Consider the following 21,340-nt stretch of genomic DNA (forward strand, 5'->3'; position numbering starts at 1 on the left):
TAAATGACCTCCCCAGATTCATGTGGCTAGTAATTGTCCAAGGCCACATTTGAAGTCAGGAAGGTGAGTCTTCCCAGCCCCAGGCTCAGCACCCTATCCACTAGACCCCCAGCTGCCCCCATGAAAGCATGAAACTGACTAAAACAAAAATAAACTAAGGACAGGTGGGTGTAGCATGAGCACACATGACACAAGGCACCCCAAAGCAGGGACATCTTCAGGGCACCCAGATCTCAGGACCTTCCCCTGAGCTAGAGTCAGTCACTTCTGTCCTAGAACCCCCACATCCCCAGCTGCTTTGCATAAAGAGATCCCCAAAGGAGGGGCAGAAGACACAGGGGCATAAACTAGGCCTGGGGCAGAAAGTCACAGGGCAGGAAACACTGCACCATGGAGTCACTGCCCCAGCTTCTCTGTGGGCTCCTGATGCTCTTAGTCCCAGGTGAGAACATGAGACATCACAACAGGCAGACGGGCACTTTTTCATAGGATGAGAGAATTCAAAGGAGCTTAGAGTCTCTGGGGACATGAGCCAACACAGTCCAAGGGGAGATGTAGATTCCTAGGAGGTCAGTGGGGTTGGCAGAGCCAGGCTGTCTGGGGGCCAAGTATCCAAATGGAAAGAGACTCTGTTCCCTTCATTTCCTGTTGGTTGATCCTTAATTCCTGCTTTTAGGTTCCAGGGGGGAAATTGTGCTGAGCCAGTCCCCAGCCTCAGTGTCTGTGACCCCAGGAGAGAGAGTCACCATCAGCTGCAAGGCCAGTCAGAGTGTCAAAGACAGCAGTGGAAACACTTATCTCTACTGGGTGCAACAGAAACCTGGGCAGTCTCCTCGGGGCCTCATTTACCATGTTTCCAACCTGCACTCCGGAGTCCCTGCCAGATTCAGTGGCAGTGGGGCTGAGAAGGACTTCACCCTCACCATCAGCAGTGTGGAGGCTGAAGATGGGGCCTATTATTACTGTTGGCAAGGATCTTTTTCTCCTCGCACAGTGTTACAGCCCCGAACAAAAACCTCCCCAGCCCAGGCTGGCTGCTCAGGGAGGCTCAGCTGCCTCCTCTGCTTCCTCTCCTGCAGCAGCTGCTGGGCTGCCTGCTCAGGTGCAGGGTCATGGGGCTGACTGGGGGAAAGGGACTCGGGGTTCATGGGAAAGGCCAAGAACCAACAGCTCTGTGCCCAGAGTTTTCCCAGGAAATCCTTCCATTTTGGAGGTAGACACCTCCTTAATTCAACAATGGGAGTGAGCCCTGCTGGGTACCCTCAACTTCATTTAGCCAATCTGCCATCTCTCATGGTGTGGCTGCTGCACATGCTACAGCTTCTTGGAGCCTCAGGTGAGAATTAGGTGGCGGTTGGGCATCAAAAGGGGAAAGTAGCGCTAAGAAAGGGCTCTGAGGCCCTTCCACCAGTGACTAGTCTTCCCTAAAAACTCAGTGGTTCTGGGACAGTCACAAGGGGCTTCACTCTTAATCAATGCGAGTAAGTCTTTCCAGAGTCAATCTTAAGAGTCTGATACTTCAGCTAGAAGAGGGTCATCTAAAAGTCTATATGGTATTGGCTGTCCAACAACTCCAGGAGAAATGCCAGGAGCAGAACAGAGGTCTGTACACAACATTCATTGACCTGACCAAGGCCTTTGATACAATGGGTTGTAAGGGCTTGTAGAAGATCATGGCAAAATGTGGTTGCCCAGAGAAGTTCATCAGTATTGTATGCCAGGTCCAGGATGGTGATTTTGCCAGGGCTCTGGATAATGGATGATGCACTCGTGCATTCCCAGTCACCAATGGATTGATGCAGGGCTGTGTGTTTGCTGCCATGCATTTTAGCATGATGTTTTCAGGTATCTTGTGAGACACCTTCCACTAGGACAAAAATGGCATTAATGTAAGCTACCACAAGAATGGTAAATTATCTATCTTGAAAAGGCTAGAAGCCAAGACTTAAGTAGAGGTAGAGTTGGTGCATGACTTTTTGTTTACAGATGATTGTGTACTCAATGCAGCTTCTGAGGCTGAGAAGTAACAAAGTATGGATTGATTCTCTCTTGCTTGTGCTATTTTTGGCCTGATTATTAACTCCAAGAAAAAAAGATATTCTCTACCACCCAGCACCACACCATTCAGATGTGGAACCATCAGTTATAGTAAATGGAGAAATATTGAATACCGGGATAAGTTCACTTTCCTCGGGAGTATACTTTCCAGGCATGTCCACATAGACGGTAAGGTTGACATATGCATTGCCAGAGCTTGCTCAGAGTTTGGGTGGCTCCAAAGAAAGTGTGGGATAGAAGAATTAGGCTGCGTACCAAACTGAAGGTCTACAGAGCTGTTGTGCTGACCTCATTGTTATATGCCTGTGGAAACTGGAGAGTCTGCCAGCACCATTCCTGGAAACTGAATCACTTCCTTTTGTCTTAGGAAGATTGTAAAGATCACCTGGCAAGATAAGGGATTGGACACTGAGGTCCTTTGCTGAGCTACATTTAGGAGCATTGAATCTCTATTGTAGAGAGCACAGCCCTGAAGGCCTGGCCACATTGTTCAATTGCCAAATATAAATTTGCCTAAAAGACTCTTATACAGAGAACTCACAAAAGGCAAGTGCTCACATGAAGGTCTCAAGGTCTCTCTAAGTAATTTGGAATCTAGATATGGAGACACCAGCATGGGACCATTCAGCATGACATTCCTGCATCACAGAAGTCACTGTGTTCCATGAGCAAAGCAGAACTTATATTTCACAAAAGAAACACGAGATATACAAATTTAGAGAATCCATCTCAAATAGTTACATGGATTTTTTGTGCCTGACCTATGGTGGAGTCTTCTGAGCTCATATGGGTCTGATCAGCCTCAGGTGGACACACTGTATCTTGACTCCAACATAGTGATGTCCTTTTGGTCCTTTTAGGGTATGAAGGATAACAACAAGCAAACCAGCCACCCTGAGTCCTTCACAGCCTTGAGCAGCATAATGAAGGACAGAACCAACTCTTCTTGGGGCTAGATACTCTACTATATCCTGTGCTTTCAGGCTCTTATTCTCAGCCTCTTTATGATCTGACCCCTCTGCCTTCTATGGAGTCTGAAGCAAGAAAAGTTTGTAGCCAGAGGTGTTGTCTGTCCTTTTTGCTTAGATACATTCTCAGGCAGTGACCTAGTGAATCATCCCATAGGCAAAACTCTAATAAATATCCTATGCTATGCCTGATTTTTAAAATCATTTTTATTTCAGGTTTTTATCTGCAGGAAACTAAGACTATTGGCCACAAAGTGTACACGAGCCCTAACAAGGGATGTCTGTGGCTGTAGTGGGGAGGTGGAGGTGTCATGATTGACTTAGTTTGGGGAAAATTGATGCCTTGGAAGAAATTTTTAAGTGGGGCAATGAGGGTTAAGTGACTTGCCCAGGGTCACACAGCTAGTAAGTGTCAAGTGTCTGTGGCCAGATTTGAACTCAGGTCCTTCTGAATCCAGGGCCAATGCTTTATCCACTGTACCGCATAGCAGCCCCCAAAGAATACTTTCTTTGAGAAAGTGTTGTACCTCCACAGGCTGCATTGTGACCCCGGAGAAGGGATGTATGAGCTCCCAGGGGGCAACTGGCAGGGCTTTGACAAGGCAATCATGAATCAGATTACAAAAAAATATATAAAAAAACCTTTTTAGACAAATAAAATTAGATTTAAATAAATGGAAAATTTCATTGTTCATGGATATGCAGGGCCAATGCAATAAAAGTGATATTTTTATGAACATTCATAATTCAATGCTGTCCCAATTAAATTACCAATTTTAAAAATTAATTATATAAAAATGACAAAATTCATTTGGAAAATCAAAAAATCAACAATAGCAAAGGAAATAATGAAAAAAAATTAAGGTTTTGCAGTGCCATAGCTTAAACTATATTATAAGGCAGGAATTATTAAAATTATCTGGTACTGGCTAAGAAGCAGAAAGGTAGTTCAATACAATAGAGTAGACATACAATTTCCAGAAGTAGTAATCTTATATTTGACAAGTATAAGGCTAAAGATTTAGAGACAAGAATTTATTATTTACTAAAAATTGGTAGGACAACTGGAAAGTAGTATGGTAAAAACTGGGAATAGACTAATATCTTACATGGTTAAGAAGATAAGGTCTAAATAGATACAAAGCCTAGATATAAAGACAGATTTTGCAAGAAAATTAGGTCACAGAACATATTACTTTTCAGACTTATGGAACGACAAGTTATGAATAAACAAGAGATAGAGAACAAAGTTAGGTATAAAATGTATAATTTTGACTGCATTAAATTAAAAAGGGATTGTATAATAAAAATGTAGGCAAGATCATAAGGAAAAAAGAAAATTGGAGGGAAATTTTTATAGACAGTTTATCAGATAAAGGTCTCATATCCAAAACATACAAGTACCTTTGTTAAATATATAAGAGTGTGAGTCATTTGCCAATGGATAAATGGTTAAAAGATATGAACAAGCAGTTTTCCAATGAAGAAATCAAACAGTTGGTAATCATACAAAAAGATTCTCTAAATCATTATTGATTAGAGAAATGAAAATCAAAATAAACTTGAGATCATTTTTTACCTATCAGATTGACTAAAGAGATCTCAGGGGAAAGTAACAAAAATTGGATGGGATTTGGAAAAATTGTAACACTAATTCATTGTGGGTGGACTTGTGAACTGCTCCAAACATTTTGGAGAGCAATCTGGCATTATCTCAAGGAGTTATATCCTTTGATCCCAAAATATCACTACTTGGTCTATTTCTGAAGATAGGGAAATTTGAAAAGAACCTCTTTGTTATAAAATGTTTATAGCAGTTCTCTATGTGATGGCAAAGAACTAGAAATTGCAGGGAAGACCATTAATTGCTGGATGGCTGAACAAGTTGTGGTATATGATTGTGATTGAATATTATTATGCTATAAGAAATTATAACCTCAATGCTTTTAGAAAAACATCAAAAGACTTGGATGAAATCATCAACAGTGAAATGAGCAGAACTAAGAAAATATTGTATACAGTGACAGCTATATTGTTTTAAGAATGATTTTGAACAAAAATGTTATTTTGACTACTATAAATACCCAAGTTAACTTTAAAGAACATATGAAGAAAGTTGCTATCAGCATCCAGAGAAAGCCGTGATAAATAGAGATAAGTATAAAATAATTTTGCATATATATATATACCAATTTGTGTCTAATTTTAGCCATCTCTGGGGCAGGGTGGTGGTGCGGATGAAAAAAAATTTACATGACAATTTTGTTGTATATTTTAAAGGAATGGCAAGTTTTATATAGTAGATTTACAGTTTCTTGTGTAATCATCTTTGTATTATACTATATTATGGATAGTCTTGCTTTATTTCATAAATTAAAATAATTCTTTTAGAAAATAAAAAAAAATGAAATTTCAGAACAGACTGGAAGGGTAGAGAAATCATGAAGAGAACATAGCAAAGAAAAAAATTCTTAGAAAAAGATGTAGTAAAAGAAAATGAGTAATGTAAGAAGTTTGAGGGGAGGAGGAGAGAAGAGCTTTGGAGCTGACAATGAAACTGAAAGGGGAAAGAGAAGGGACAAAAGAGGAAAAGAAATAGATAACTAAATAAAAGGAAAAAAAAATGAATGTTAAGTAAAACCCCCAAACAAGGATAGGCATAGACAAATGGGGTTAGGAAAAAGTGAAGATCCTTTGTGTAACTGATGAGCATCAACATAGTTTAAGCAAAACTAGTTGAAACAACACAATCTAGTGGTGCTTGTTCAGAAGCAAGGTGTCTGGGTCTACTTGTAGAGAAAGCAATTGAGGAGAAAGGCTACTGAGTGAACATTCTGTGGCTTGAGCCTAGGTGCTCCTCCCCATCCAGGAGTTGCACAGTGAGGGGAAGAACAGGGTCCTGTCATGCATAGATGCCATAGGAAGTCCTATGACAGCTTCAGTCCCATTCATAATCTACCCCCACACTCACTCCGCATTTCATTAAATCAACCAACAAACATTTATTAAGCACCAGCTGTGTGCTAAGCACTGTGCCAGGGAATGGGGATACAAAAAGCAAGTAAACTATTCCTGCCCACATATCAGAGGACATCAATATACAAAGGGATGGTCCCTCAAATAGTCTCACTTTCCATTTCCTCAATCTGCTCAGTTCTCCTGACCTACAGCACTCAGTTCAGTCCCTGGCACAGGGAAAGCATTTTATGAATGCTTGATGGCTTGACTTGACCTCAGCCACATGCAGAGATTGTCCTAACCTGGACCTTGACACTGTGAGAAAATTTTATTCATAATAAGTGTCTTGGAGGGACCCAGATCAGTTTTAGCCTCTTCTCCTGCCCCCCCCCACCCCCGTCCCCCTTCCCCGCCCCAATCCAGAGAGGTCAATTCTTAGGAGGAAGTTTTCATCCTGTGTAGGGCATACAATAGAAATAGAGATAGACTCTTTATCTAGCTTAATTGAGCTGACTGGGGAGGAGGTGCAGCTAAGTGGTGAAGTGGATTAAGCCCCAGCTCTGGATTCAGGAGAACCTGAGTTCAAATCTGTCCTCAGACCCTTGACACTAGCTGTGTGACCCTGGACAAGTCGGTTAACCCTCATTGCCTACCCCCACCCCCACCCCCCAAAAATGAGTTGATGTGATTGAGCCACACCTATCTGGACTATGCCTTTGCCCCTCAGGGGGTCTCTCCCATTAGGCCCTGCTGTCATCTGTAGAGCTCATTTTAATATGGACCACCCTCAAGTCATGTCAGCCAATGGAATTGAATGATGCTTGCCAATTAGCTTTGATCAGTGTGTAGTGACATGCCACTATCAAAAGAGGATAAAAGCCAAGAACACATGAGGTTCCTGGTCATTGACATCTTGGAAGGCAATCTTGGTTCAAGGCAGCTATTGGGTGGTGAGAGCTTTCCTCTTTGGACAGGATAGACTGGTAGGACATGTGCTCTCTCTCTGAAAGAGAATAAGGTTGTGCTTGGGATTTTCTGCTTGTGTTAAATGCCATGCTATCAATACCTCAATCATAAATACTTACTGCCAAAACAGGTGCAATAGTCATTATTATATAAATAGCCATTAATATATAAGTAGCAATATTTTAGAAAACCCTTATCTAGCCCCCCCCCAATAATTTAGCAAACACAATTTGGTGACCACAAAACACATTGCCCCCAAGTGTTCCACTTCCATGTTAATGAGCTCTGATATTCTTTTCTCTGATCACCACCTTCTATTCTTCCATCTTTTCCTGTATTCTATCACCTTTTAGCCTGTTTTTCCTGATCTGAAGACTGATATGAGGAATTTTCTCTCTTTATAAATCTTAAAAAACCTTTGTGTCTTACTTATCTGGAACCTGCCTCTGTGCTGGCCAATAAGATGCTGATTCCTTGTTTTTCATTTGTTTGTTTATACTCATATAAGACTTACAGACACTGGTTGGAGAGGGTCATTCCTTTGTTTGCTCTCCTCTCTGTCAGATGACTTAATAAACTTTCTAATTTTTTTCAATTCTGCATATTTTCTCTGCCATTTCTCTCTGTATCTATCTCTCTCTATTTCTCTCTCTTTCTCTCTCCCCTCTCTTCCTCTTTCCCTCTCTCTCCCTCTCTGTCTCTCTGTCTGTGTGTGTCTCTCCCTCCTCTCTCACTCTTTCTCTATGTATGCATATTTGTGCATATAGATGTGTATACACACATTCACATATGTATACAAAATATATATGGGTATCATTGTGGGGGAAATAGGTGGTGGTGGTTCTTAAGTATTTTTCTGTAAGGAATTACAACTTTCACACATAGTCCAATTAGAATAAAATGGTCTTTTATTTGGGTTCTAGAGAAAGTGACTAAGAGGGAAGTCAAAGGGCTCACCCTCAAGGGAAGTGACGGAGGAGACTAATAGGGGCTAAAAGATAACCTATCAAGAGTAGCTGAAAGGCTTAACAGAGAAACTAAGGTTTGAGTTTTTATCAACTGTAACCCAAAGGGTTCAATTCCCTATCAACCAACACTATCAACAGAAGCTTAGACAGTAACCAGGGACCATTAACCATTAAAAGCTATTAAGATTCCTATATGACAGGAAACAGAAAGTGCACCTAGAAACCAGATCTTAAAGTAAAGAGGTATCCTAAACAGAGACCTTTGGGGTCTGACACGTCTAAACATGTCTTTATGAACATGTGCAGAAAGACCAAATGTGTCTTTGGGTTCACCTTATAACATTTCAACCCACAAAACACACCCCTAGGGAAAAAGGAAGCTACCTTGGAGGATGTCTTATGACCCTAGGAAATCCAAAATAGGATCTGAACCTCCCACAAGGGGGAGCTTAACATAATGAGGAGATAACCTACTTTTCTCAATAGAAATATAACCATTTTCATCTTCCATTTGGAGACACCTTCTTCCTTTGAGTGATTTTCCCCGTGGCCTCACACAGTTTTATTTTATTAAAATAAAACTTAAGAACCTGAGTCACTGAGTCTTGTAATTCTTTGGGACATCTCATGATCAATTTGATCACTTTAACCCATTCCCCACTTCAGAAGGAGATGGCTTAGAAACATTTTCCTCCCCAAATGGAAGGGAAGCCAAACCTTTTATAGAGGAAAAATGGGGTGACCACCTGACAATGGAAAGTTCTCTTTTGGGGTGGGGTGGGAAAAGCTTGAATGGAGGGGCAGAGTATTTCAATGTTGCTGGCTGTAATTTTGCCATTGTCACTTTGCAGCTCCTGTTGTGCATACTCAGGGGCTGGATGCCCACTTTGGAAACCACTGGTCTGTACAAATCACAAAAATGTGACTGAAATGGGGTGGGGCGGAGCTGGAGAGCTCTTCCCTTCCAGGAACAAAGCCATAGCCCTGATTATTATTATTATTATTATTTTTTTAGTGAGGCAATTGGGGTTAAGTGACTTGCCCAGGGTCACACAGCTAGTAAGTGTTAAGTGTCTGAGGCCGGATTTGAACTTGGGTACTCCTGACTCCAGGGCTGGTGCTCTATCCACTGTGCCATCTAGCTGCCCCAGCCCTGATTATTTAAAGTCTGAAATTAGGTGAGTCATCATGAGCTCTTAGGCCTTTCTGAGGATTCACATCTATTTAAACTGGTACCAAAAGGAACAGAGACAGCCTCCCATACTAGCAAGTCTCACTGGGGCAGTGGCAGTGACGATGAGGGCACTTCTTCCATAAGCTGTGTAGAAGCTGATGATGCTTCAGATCATCACTGTCAGTGTCCCCTCCCCCAGACCCTTAGGTATACTCCAAAAGAACCCCATTTTGGTCTTTAGCCAGTTGAGGTCAGGGGAGCTAGACACCATGACTCTATTACTTGGCAATCCCAGGTCTGGACTTGGACTTCACTCAGTTTATACATAGCATGTGTCCTCGCAGATTTACTTCCAAATCTGGCTTAGCTTTGGGAGGAGTTCTCATTTCAGCTTTGGGGAATCCTCAGGTCATTCCATAGGACTTCACTGCAGGGCTGCTTCCTTTTGGTCTTTGGGTGATATCTTCCTGTTACTCACCGTAGTAACTTGCTTGGGAATTTGAGAAATGATTTTTGCAATTAATATCTTGGAGATTTAATTCCTGACTTTCCTCATTCCAAAGCCCTTCTTTTTTTAATTTTTAAAAAAATTCTTTTAGTGAGGCAATTGGGGTTAAGTGACTTGCCCAGGTTCACACAGCTAGTAAGTGTTAAGTGTCTGAGCCCAGATTTGAACTCAGGTACTCCTGACTCCAGGGCTGGCGCTCTATCCACTGTACCACCTAGCTGCCCCCCAAAGGCCTTCTTGATAAGGTAAAGTCAACTCTCCTTGGCCCTGGTCATGGCTATAAACTTTTAGGAAGCATGATAAAAATGACCCTTCTAAATTCATTAGGGTCATAAAAACTTTGTTCTGGGCTGGAGATTAATAATTCACTCTAGGTTGGGGAGTGGTCTGCTTTCAGTCCTTTTTAATAAAGCCTACCTGCAATTTAAGTTGACAATTAAAAGGTGATTTATCAGCTGGATTTCAATTCTCCCTCCCCTGGAAATAACTAACCAAATAACCTTTCTGTTTCTCTATTTCCTTGACCATCAAATGGGGCTAACAGGATCCCCAACCTTGCTAGGGTTTTTGAAAGGGTCAAAAGAGGGTTTTTCAAATTATACATTCTTATAAATATCTGAGCTATTGCTCGGCTACTTTGCTCACCCTAGGTGGGTAGCTCATGTCTGCCATGACAATGAAGGCTTTGGAGAAAAGATTTTGTTTTTGTTGTGGTTGTTTGTCCTTCATACTCAAAGAGGACCATGACATCAGTAGGTGATTTCATGACTTGCCCTGAATTGGGTTAGAGGGAAGGCTGTGCAAAGACAGCAAACTCACTCTCTCTTCCAGAGCCATCTGAGTCCAGTGGCAAGATATACATGAGGACGACTGGAGATGGCCTTAGATGTTTAGGGAAATTGGGGTTAAGTGACTTGTCCAGGGTCACACAGCTAGCAAGTTTCTTGGGTCAGATTTGAAGGCAGATCCTCCCAACTTCAGCACCAGTGCTCTATCCACTGCTTCCCTTAGCTGCCACCAGGAGAAAGGATGAGGAACATCAAGAATGCCTCCTGTCACTCCTCCTTCTGATCAGCAGAGGGCACTATTCCTCTTCTTACAGTCACACACTAGTCAGCCTCCTCTTCCCATAGCTGGATTCTCCTGCAGCCTTTGGTGGACTGTTGGAATCCCTGAGCCCGAAGTTGGAGCCCCCCTACCGCCCCGCCCTGTGCTGCACAACCCAAGAGTGAATCCTATTAGCAAAAGTTCCATGGAGGGTGGTGCAGTGGATAAAGCACCCACCCTGGATTCAGGAAGACCCGAATTCAAATCTGACCTCAGAAGCTTGACATTTACTAGCTGTGTGACCCTGGGCAAGTCACTTAACCCTCATTGCCCCTCCCCTCCCCAAACAATAAAAGCTCCATGGATGGTTCACAGCATTTAGTGGCAATGGAGTTTTACTTGGAATAAGGGTGGCAATGAATAAAAGTTAGACATTGTTTTGTTTGTCTAGGACATCTGTTGAAAAAGGGATGGCGGCAACACGATTGTAATGAGTTTCATGCAATTTAAAAGCACGTATTGTGACCCTGCCATATACTAGCCCCCAGGTGAGAGTCCTGAGACTCCATTTTGTCAGATCAAGGAAACTGGACTAAATGTGAGGAATTCCTTCATTGCTCGTTAATGACTTGGGCATGTTCTGGTAAATCCTGTACCCTGGGATGGCCTTAGCCTCCCAGCATGGGCCCTGAAAGAGCCTCCAAAATATTACAATCACTGCTGAGTACAGATCTCTGATGGGGAAGGGTCTTAAAGTTTCTTCTGAGTTCCAATCACTTTTCCCTCTGGTTATAGAAACTCAACTCTCTGACTCTAAGGTCTAGCTTTAGCTTCTAAAGGCAATTTTAGTTATATTTCTATTTCAGTTTTATTTCATTTTTTTGTTGTATTTCAGATGTATGAAAGGAGGGTAGATATAACTTGATTATCTGTAGCCAAAATCTTCAGACCAAGAATCCAGCCTGAGTGAGGGAGAATAGAAGCAGCTTTAGAAAAACAGATTAAAAGACAAAGAGACAAATATTCAGGTCTAAATTCTAGTTCAATCTACTGGTCATTCTAAATCCTCTTCCTCTGGAGGACTTGAAGGTGGGGCCTGGTTTGGCTCTGATCACTTGACAACAGCAATGCTTCTTCAACCCTAGGCTTTCCTGGATCCCAGTCCTTCTAACCCACCTCAGACAGAACTGTCTTTTCTGACTCCTCAGCTCTTGCCTGATGACACAGGCAAGATGACACCAGTTCTCTGGCTCCTAATCTACCATTCCCCAAAAGGCAGGGTACCCATCCCATCAGGAGGAATAGTCATAAGTTAACAAACACATCAAATAAAAAAATGCTTCTTATCTTTTGATACAGCAATATCACTACTAGGCCTGTATCCCAAAGAAATCATTAAAAAAGGAAAAGAACTCACCTGTACAAAAATGTTTGTAGCAGCTCTTTTTGTGGTAGCAAAGAATTGGAAATTGAGGGATTGCCCATCAATTGGGGAATGGCTGAATAAGCTAAAGTATATGAATGTAATGTAATACCATTGTGCTATAAAAAATGATGAGCAGGTGGACTTCAGAAAAACCTGAAAAAGACATCTATGAACTGATGCCTCGTGGAGTGAGCAGAACAAGGAAAACATTGTACACAATATCAGAAACATTGTTCAGTGACCAACTCTGATGGACTTAGCTCTTCTCAGGAATGCAGTGACCTGAGACAATTCAAAGACTCATGATGGAAAATGGTTTTTACACCCAGGAAAAGAACTATGGAGTCTGAATTCATATTGAAGAATATGACATGAGCCTGGGAAGCGGGGAGGGAGCCATAATGTGGAGAATGTGAGAGGCCAGGTGGGGGACTTTGTGTTTTGTCCTAAACTTAAGGGCAGTCAATAAAGGCTAGCTAGAGAATAATAATAGTTATTATTATTAATTATTATTTTGCATTATCCATTATATGAACACCTTTGCAACCTGTACAACTTCTACTTTTCCATTTCTTTCTTTCTTTCTTTTTTTTTGTTGAGGCAATTGGGGTAAAGTGACTTGCCCAGGGTCACACAGCTAGTACCTGCTAAGTGTCTGAGGCCTGATTTGAACTCAGGTATTCCTGAATCCAGGGCAGGTGCTCTTTTTACTGTGCCGCCTAGCTGCCCCTACATTTCCATTTCTTTCCCCAGCACTTAACATTCAGTTTTTTCCATACCTTAATAAGTGCTTATTCAATTTAAAGTGTCTGAATGCAGATCAAAGTCTACTTTTTTATTCTTCCTTCCTTCCTTTCTTCCTATGTCTTCTTTCACAGCATGACTACCTAGGAAATATGTTTTCCTGAATGCAAATTTTTAACATATTTCAAATTGCTTGAGTTTTCAATGCGGGACAAAGGAAAGGGAAGCAGAAAATTTGGAATGCAAAATTAAAAAGGAAAGAGGGTTAAAATTATTTTAATAAAATTTTTAAAAACACAAAATATTTTCAAAATGCAAGAGTGATTTGCACATATGTATTCACTATTGATTGATTAAAAAGGGAAGAAACTAATGGTAGGTAGATCAAACAAGTTGCTCTTGCAATCCTAAAGGACAGACATGATTAGCCAGAAGTGAATGACTATTTCCAGTCCCCTTGTGTCTGTCTCTGACCTGGTCCCAGTCTGTCTCTGACTCCATAGCCTCTCACAGTGGGCACAGATTCACCAAGATCCACATATCTAGGAAAACTCACAGCCAGGCTATGGGATGAATCATAGTCTGGGTCCTCACCTTTAGTGTGGGTCTGGATTGGGAAAATGGAGACAAGTGTGGACATAACCTTTTCCTCCACAGTGCTCAGAACAACTACAGTAATCTCATCTAGTGACTGACAAACACTTTCCCCTAGGAATGAGGCTCTATTGGGTCCTACCCAAGAGCCCAAGCTAAGATCTGTTCAGTGTCAGCCAGTCCCTTCTCTCAGCCTCCATGATTCACACCCTCTCCATCAGGGGGTGGTAGAGGGCTGAGAGCATGAGCAGAGGCAGGTGAGGCACCTCCAAAGCCTACAGGCTGTGAGCTCCTGGCATCCCTGCCCCTTCCCCAGGGCTGGGAGCTCTCTCCTTGTTATGGGAGCTCTAGGCCTGGGGCACAGAGAGAAGTCTCCCCTCATTCATCCACAACCAGCTCCAACCCTTCCCACATCAGACACTAAACAGGAGCCTGTCTTTGCCCTTGAGGTCACACATTGAGGACAGAGAGGAGGGAGGCCCCTCCCCCAGAGTCAGGCTCAGCCAGGGTGACTCCCTGTGGATCACAGGGTCCTGAGAGGAGGCTCAGAGGAGACCTGGGGCTCTTTTGCATATGGAGCCCCAGAGGCCTTCAGGGAGCCCTGCTCAGGGTAGAAAAGCTTCCTCCCTCCTTGCTGCCCCCTCAGGGCTCTGAGTGCTCTGTCTGCAGGTGTCTGAAGGCCAGGATGGTCTCCCCATGGCAGCTCCTCTGGCTGCTGGTGCTCTGGGCTCAGGGTAAGACCCAGCAGGGCAGGGAAGGGGTGAGGAGGGCACAGGTTTTCAGGGATTAATGACCTGATGACCCCCAGATCCAGGGGGTGAGGAAGCTTAGGGACAACACAGGCAGAGGGGGCTGAGGAGCATGGACAGGGCCCCAAATACAAACACTGTGAGGTCTGTGGGAAAGATGGTTTATGTCCCACGTTGACAGCAAACACAACTTCTTGTCAGTCATTTGGGATTTCAGTGGCCTTGTTCCTACACTTTGACTTGAACATTCACACATTTCTGTCTTCTTCTACTTTTATTGGTTTCCTAGATTCCCGAGGAGCCATTGTGCTGACCCAGTCTCCAGCCTCCTTGTCTGGATCTCCAGGAGAGAAAGTTACCATCAGCTGCAAGGCCAGTCAGAGTGTAGGTAGTGAGTTAAATTGGTACCAGCAGAAACCTGGCCAAGCCCCCAGGCTCCTCATCTACTATGCTAACAGGCTGGAATCTGGAGTGCCTGCCCGGTTCAGTGGCAGTGGGTCTGGGACAGATTTCACTCTCACCATCAGCAGCTTGGAGCCTGAGGATGCTGGAGATTATTACTGTCAGCAAGATTATAACTGGCCTCCCACAGTGCTTCAGGTCTGAACAAAAACCTCCCCAGGCTGTTCAGAGGATTCAGCTCAGAGCAGCAGCTGCTTCCTCTCTGGTCCCCAGGCAGAGCAGCCCCTGCTCTCTGGGCAGTTTCTCATCTTCCAGATCTTCCCCCTTCTGGTTCCACAGGTCCCTTCTTCCTCACAAATCCTTGTTAACCACATGTCCCCAAGGCAGAGGGAGGCAGCACAGCCTCCTGGGAAACAAGGAGGAAATCAATAGAGGCGAAATGCTGACATTTCAAGTGCACTTGATAACTTTGCCTCTACATAAAGTGATTCTCCTGTTGGGAGCATAACTTCATGTTTTGTGGACTTTGCTCCACTTCTTTGTAGCAATAATTTGTTTGTTTCCATGTCTGTTGCTGTTGTTCAGTCACATCTGACCCTTCATGACCACACTTGGGTTGTCTTTTGCAAAGATCTTTGAGTAGTTTGCCATTTCCTTATCCAGCTGGTTTGACAGATGAGGAAACTGAGGCAAACAGGGCTAACTGACTTCCCTAGGGTCCCAAAGCTAGTAAGTGTCTGAGGTTAGATTGGAACTCAGGAACATGAATCTTTAATTCCAAACCCAGCACTTCATGCACTCTGCCACCTGACTGAGATGATGTAGACTAAATTACTTTTTCTCCATCCTTGGACACCCTGATGTCACAGCACTGGGTTCTTCATGTCCTGAGCCAGGCTAAGAGCCAAGGTGAATGTCCCCAGTCACCCAACCCTGCCCCCAGACAGGGACTCATAGTTTCCTGCATCTGGGAGGGTTATGTCCTTACTAGGTGACTCAGGCTAATGGGTACCCCTGTGCGAGTTGGAGTATAACCTCCCCCCCCCCCCCCCCGCACCAGACTTTGGCGGAGTCCCTATGAGATGTTTCATGGAGTAAAACCACACATGCTTCTCGAAGAAACAAAGGGGGAGAATGTGGTAAAAATTATTTGTGGTAAAAATTATTGGAACTCAGTTGACTGATTTGGGAGGAGCCACACCTGGCCCTGAAGTTATACATACTACTGAGGTCAGAAGGAGAACTTTAGCTCCCCAAGATAGATAGCTGAATCTAGGCCTCTTTCTCCCTCTCTTCACCAAACTCTTATTCTCCTTAATAAATGCTTAAAAGTCTAAACTCTTGCTAAAGCTTATAATTTATTGGTGACCACTCATTAGATTTTAGATAGTATAGCTAGAATTTTAGCCCCTTACAGAGAGTAAGTGGTCATCTCTGCTAGGTGTCTCTTACTCTATTCCCTGCCACAAGGGATCTCTTGGTGTTATGAAGGCACAAGGCCCTGTCCATTCCCTTTATGACCAAGGACACACAGATGTTCTCACTACTACTCCGGGGCTCTCTGGTCAGCCTTTGTCCCTGAAAAGAAGAGGGGACTGGCTCAGTTCCCATGTTCAGCTCAATGGTGTCTTGGCTCCCTGTTTTCACAATGCTCCCAGTCTCTGTCCTTCACACTCATTCACCCTGTTGCTGACATTGAATTTCTTTACATCAATTTTCTTACATGATGTAAAAGTCATAGAACAGGTACAGTAAATTACATGAAAATGGAATTTCAGTTCATATGAAGTAAAATTTTTTGCAGTAAGTCTCTCTTAAGATCTAAGTCTCAACATACATAAGATAGAAATTCAGTTTTATAGAATAATAATCATTCCAAAGTGTCTGAAAAGGCAGTTTTCAAGGGAATACATCTAAAATATCTGTAGCCATTAAAAAAAGTTATAAATTGAAAAAGACCTATTTGTACAAAACTATTTATAGCAGCTTTTTGGGGTGGCTGAGAATTGGAAATCAAAGGAATGCCCATCAAGTGGGGAATGACTAAACAAACTGTGGTATATGATGGTGATAGAATATTATTTTGCTCTAAGAAATGACAAGCAGGAAGATTTCAGAAAAGCCTGGAAAGACTTGTATGAACTGATGTATAGTGAAGTGAGTAGAACCAAGAGAACATTGGGACAGAGACAGCAATATTGTTTGATGAAGAATTGTGAATGACTCAACTATTCTCAATAATACAATGATATAACACAATCCCAGAGAACTTTGAATGAAACATACTATCCATCTCCAAAGAAAGAACCTGTATTGATGGAACACAGACTGAAGCATGGTATTTCTTCATTTTCTTTCATATTTTTCTTTTATTCAAGTTTTCATATACAAAATAAATAATATGGTAATGTTTACATAATTGTACATGTATAACCTATATCTGATTGCTTACTGCTTCAGGGAAGGGTAGGGGAGGGAGGCAAGGAGGGATAAAAATCGGAACCCCAAACTATAAATAAAAATGTTATTCCCTAAAAAAAGAAAGAAAAATGCTCCAAATCATTAGTAATTAAAAAAAGTAAATTTAAAATTCCATTTCATGCCCATTAGACTGGCAAATATGATTAAAAAAAGGAAAATGACAAGTATTGAAAGGTTTGAGGGAAAACAGGCACCTGCATAAACTGTTGGTGGAACTGTAAATTGGTCTAGTCATTCTGGAAAGCTATTTGTACCTATACACTCAAAGTTACTAAACTTTGCATTTTCTTTGATCTGATGATACTATTCCTAGGCCTACATCCCAAAGAGATCAAAGGAAAAGGGAAAGGTTCTATATATACAAATATATTTATGGTATTTTTATATTGTCAAAGAAATGGAAAATAAGGGAGTACCTATTGATTGGATAAGGGCTAAACAAATTATGTTACATGAATATAAATGAATGAAATTGAGCTATTAAATAATAATACACATTATGGTTATTATGGCATCTGTCATAAAAATATTAACACCTTTGGAGCATGAACTATTTTTACTTTTCCTTTTCTCTTGTGAGTACTTGCCATTCTGTTGTGGACATAGATTAAGAAGTGATTTTTTAACTGATGATTCCTGAATACAGATCACAGCATACATTTTTTACTTTATTTTTCTTATTTTTTGGTTTATATCTCCTTTTACAATATGATTAATCTAGAAATCTATTTTCCCTGACTCTATGTATATAACATATAACAAGTGTTTGCCTTCTCAAAGAGGGCAGAGAAGGAAGCAGAAAATTTGGAACCCAATTATTTTTAAAAGTGTAAAAATTGGGGGGGCTCCATGTGGATGCTGGTGTTGTGTGCTGGGGCTGAGCAAGGCAGGGCCCTGGGGCCTGGTGATGGGTATGTGTGCCATGGCAGGGTCCCAGCAGCTGTGGGTGCAGGAGGCGGAGGACACCAAGGTGGAGGCTCTAGACCAGGAGAATATCTGCAAGATGCAGGGTACTCTGCTCTGATGCAGTGCCAGCTGCTGCAAGGATACCCAGGCCTCCATGCAGCAGGTTTATCAGTGCATTGAGTGCTGCCATGCATCCTTGGCCCAGGCACAGGCCACTGTGACCAGAAAAGTGGAAAAATTCCAGGACTCTCTGGATCGATACACCAAACACTGCAATGACAAAGCCAAAGATCTGATCGATGCCATGAGCAAGGAACAGTACATGAAGAGGCAGATGGAGTCCTGTGTGACCAAATGTGTTGACGACCATATGTACCTCCTCCCCACCATGACCAAGAAGATGAAAGATTCCCAGGCATCTATTGCAAAATAGAGTCATTGTCAGTGGTCATCTGGGGTGGAAGAATGGCTCTGCTTATAAAAATATATTTATATAGTAGTTATATTTAAACAAATTTGTTATATATTATTTATATAAATTGATATGTATCTGCTATTTATAAAACAGTCATTTGCTGGTATAACAAGTAAAAGAAACTGCCTGTTTATAAAAGAAAGGAAGAGGAAGGATTTGAAATACTAGGTTATATCTACTAGAATTTATCTAGGTATATCCAAATGTAATAATGTAGAAAATATACATTATTTCTGTCATATATGGGTATGTGTATATTCTATTCTGTATTATCTTGCCCCCTCCTGAGAGAGCATGGGTTGCCATTTCTAAGGTTGATTCAGCCTCCAGAAGCTACCTCACATCAACATGAGACTACCCTCAAACAATCAGCTTGAAGCAGTGTGAAAGGACCACCTCTTCCTGGGGAGGCAGGCAGTGCTGTTCATTTTTTCAGTTGGTTGCTGGAACCTTGTGGTGATGGCAGAAGAAGCAGGCCAGGTTGAATTCTGATCTCTCCTCTCGGGTAGAAAGGTTTCCTATTCTTTCAGAGACATGTGTTCTCTCTTTGCTAACCTCTAATATACTTTCATGAATACTTATTGCCTAAACTGTTGCTGAAGCTTCTAATTTATAAGTAAATCCTAGCTAGTGACCCCCACACTGGGGACTGGTAAAATGACCACACACATTCAGTTTTACCTGTCACAATATCTATGTTTGATATATGTATACAAAATAATTATATATCACAAATTTAAAAAACGTATGGAAAGTTTTACCTTTCAGTGAATATTTCAGAATGAAGCCATTGAGGCTGGTCACCAGTTTATGAAAATCTTTATGGGAATTTGGCATCTGCCTCTGGACTCTGTGGGTTTCATTATTTGTTTTAGCCCATAAGTGAAGAAATGGAAGAAACTGATTCTCAGGTCTGGATTGGAGGTGGTGTGGGAGGCTAAAGGACCCAGGCTCATCCTGTCAGTGAAGATGGCCTCTGTTCTGTCTGTTGGAGCTCTTGATGGCTTTCAGTTGGCTCACAGGTATTCCATTCCTGAAAGCTGAAATAGCCCTTGCATTTCTCAGAATTAGCAGTTCTCCCCAACCTACCTCCCATCTGGTGTGAATCCCTGAGGCAGCTGCCCACTTTTGTTTGGTGCCCACTTCATGTCCACCTGATTCAGCCATTTCCCATACACCATAAAGCAGCACACCTGAGTTCACTACTGAATGGAAAAGAGAAGCACAGTTGTGCGTTTCTCCCCAGTACAAGAACCTGGCATTCAGAGGGCAGTCTGGGGAAGAAGGGTTCCTTGGATTAGAGCACCGAGCAGCTCCTGGGTGTTCTTTCCTTTGATAAGGACAGTGCTCATGACATATTTCAGCTAGGACACAAGCAAGATCGTCAGAGGGAGATCTCCCTGCAAGCATGTGAAGCTGGTTCCTTCCTTCACCTTGCCTTCTCAAGCACCGCTGCTCAGGTTACCTTTTATTCCCCTTCTGGAAGGTACTACAGGGGCAACCCTTCAGTGGAAGTGTTCTTTTGAGACTAACACGACACAGTTGTGAGTTAAGGACAGAGAAAGCCTCTTTTCTTGCAGAAAAATCTTAAGTCTCTTGCTTAAGAGAAAGGTAGACAACTGGTGTGGGAAAAAAGTGACCCTGGTCCTGCTGCTTTGCCCTCTTCACCAGAAACAAGTTAGGAGGAGCCTCTAAGAACAGGAAATGGTGGGAAGACAACTTAACCTTCTGGGGCATAAGAAGATTGCAAGGCAGAGCTTTTCCTACCCAGCAGTACAGGAGGCAGCTGACAACAATTACCCAATTAACACTGTCGGTTAAGCCTCATGTCAGTACTAGGCATTGTGCTGGAAAAGGTCTCCTTTTCTTCCTGCCAACTTCTTCCTGAATGCAGTTAACATAGCTTTCCTGTTCAGTGTTTCAAGGTTATGTCATATTTTCCTCATGGTTTAATGAAAACATTATAAATACAAAAAAGTTAAAATTGCTTGTAGATGTAATTAGAAACAAGAAAATATTTTCAAAACAGAAAATGTGTTTTTTGATGTCATCATCCCCTGTTGATAGTTGGAGAGAGGAGAGACTGGAGGCAAGTGTCTCAAACAGGGGACTCTTGCAGTCCCACAGGAGAGAAGTGATTAGCCACAAGTGAATGACTCCAGCCTCCTTTGGTCCTTCTCTGAACCAGTCCACCTCACATTCATAGTCGCACATTGGGCACACATTTACCAAGATCCATATTTCAGGAAACAGTCACAGCCAGGACATGGGATGGATCATAATAGGGGTCATCACCTTTAGTGATTGTCTGAAATGGGGAAATGGGGAGAAGGGTGGGAATAACATTTTCCTCCATGATGCTCAGAACAACTGCAGTAATCTCATCTAGTGGATGACAAAACCCATCCACCCAGGAATGGGGCTCTACTAGGTTCTTCCCAGGGGCCCAGGCTAAGATCGCTCCAGTGTCAGTCAGCCCCTTCTCTCTGCTTCTCTGAATTCACACTTTCACTAGCAGGGGGCGAAAGAGCACCACGTGCATGAGCAGAGGCAGGTGAGGCACCTCCAATGCCAACAAGCTGTGAGCTATTGCCATTTCTGCGCCCCCCCCCCGGACTGGGAGCTTTCTCCTGGTTATGGGGGATCTAGTCCTGGGTAACAAACCGAAGCCTCCCCTCATTCATCCACAAGCAGCTCCAACCATTCCCATGTCAGACACTAAACATGAGCCTGTCTTTGCTCCTGAGGTGACACATTGAGGACAGAGAGGAGGGAGGCCCCTCCCCCAGAGTCAGGCTCAGCCAGGGTGACTCAGTGTGTCTCACAGGGTCCTGAGAGGAGGCTCAGAGCAGACCTGGGGCTCTTTTGCATATGGAGCCCCAGGGGCCTGCAGGGAGCCCTGCTCAGGGTAGAAAA

The 21,340-nt window shown here is 42.7% G+C and overlaps 1 pseudogene and 2 gene segments (V, D, J or C); all 3 read left to right on the forward strand.

Moving 5' to 3' along the window:
• Nucleotides 1-384: 384 nt before the first annotated feature.
• On the forward strand, nucleotides 385-1,122 carry LOC122739533. The segment is given in 2 exon segments: nucleotides 385-442; nucleotides 677-1,122. Coding segments are annotated over 2 exon segments (498 nt in total).
• Nucleotides 1,123-14,057: 12,935 nt separating this feature from the next.
• LOC122739534 lies at nucleotides 14,058-14,766 on the forward strand. The segment is given in 2 exon segments: nucleotides 14,058-14,145; nucleotides 14,450-14,766. Coding segments are annotated over 2 exon segments (366 nt in total).
• A 3,199-nt stretch (nucleotides 14,767-17,965) lies between these two features.
• On the forward strand, nucleotides 17,966-18,382 carry LOC122744072 (annotated as a pseudogene).
• The last annotated feature ends 2,958 nt before the right edge of the window (nucleotides 18,383-21,340 follow it).

Source organism: Dromiciops gliroides, chromosome 2 (assembly GCF_019393635.1).
Source record: "Dromiciops gliroides isolate mDroGli1 chromosome 2, mDroGli1.pri, whole genome shotgun sequence".
In the NCBI taxonomy this organism is placed as follows: Eukaryota; Metazoa; Chordata; class Mammalia; order Microbiotheria; family Microbiotheriidae; genus Dromiciops; species Dromiciops gliroides.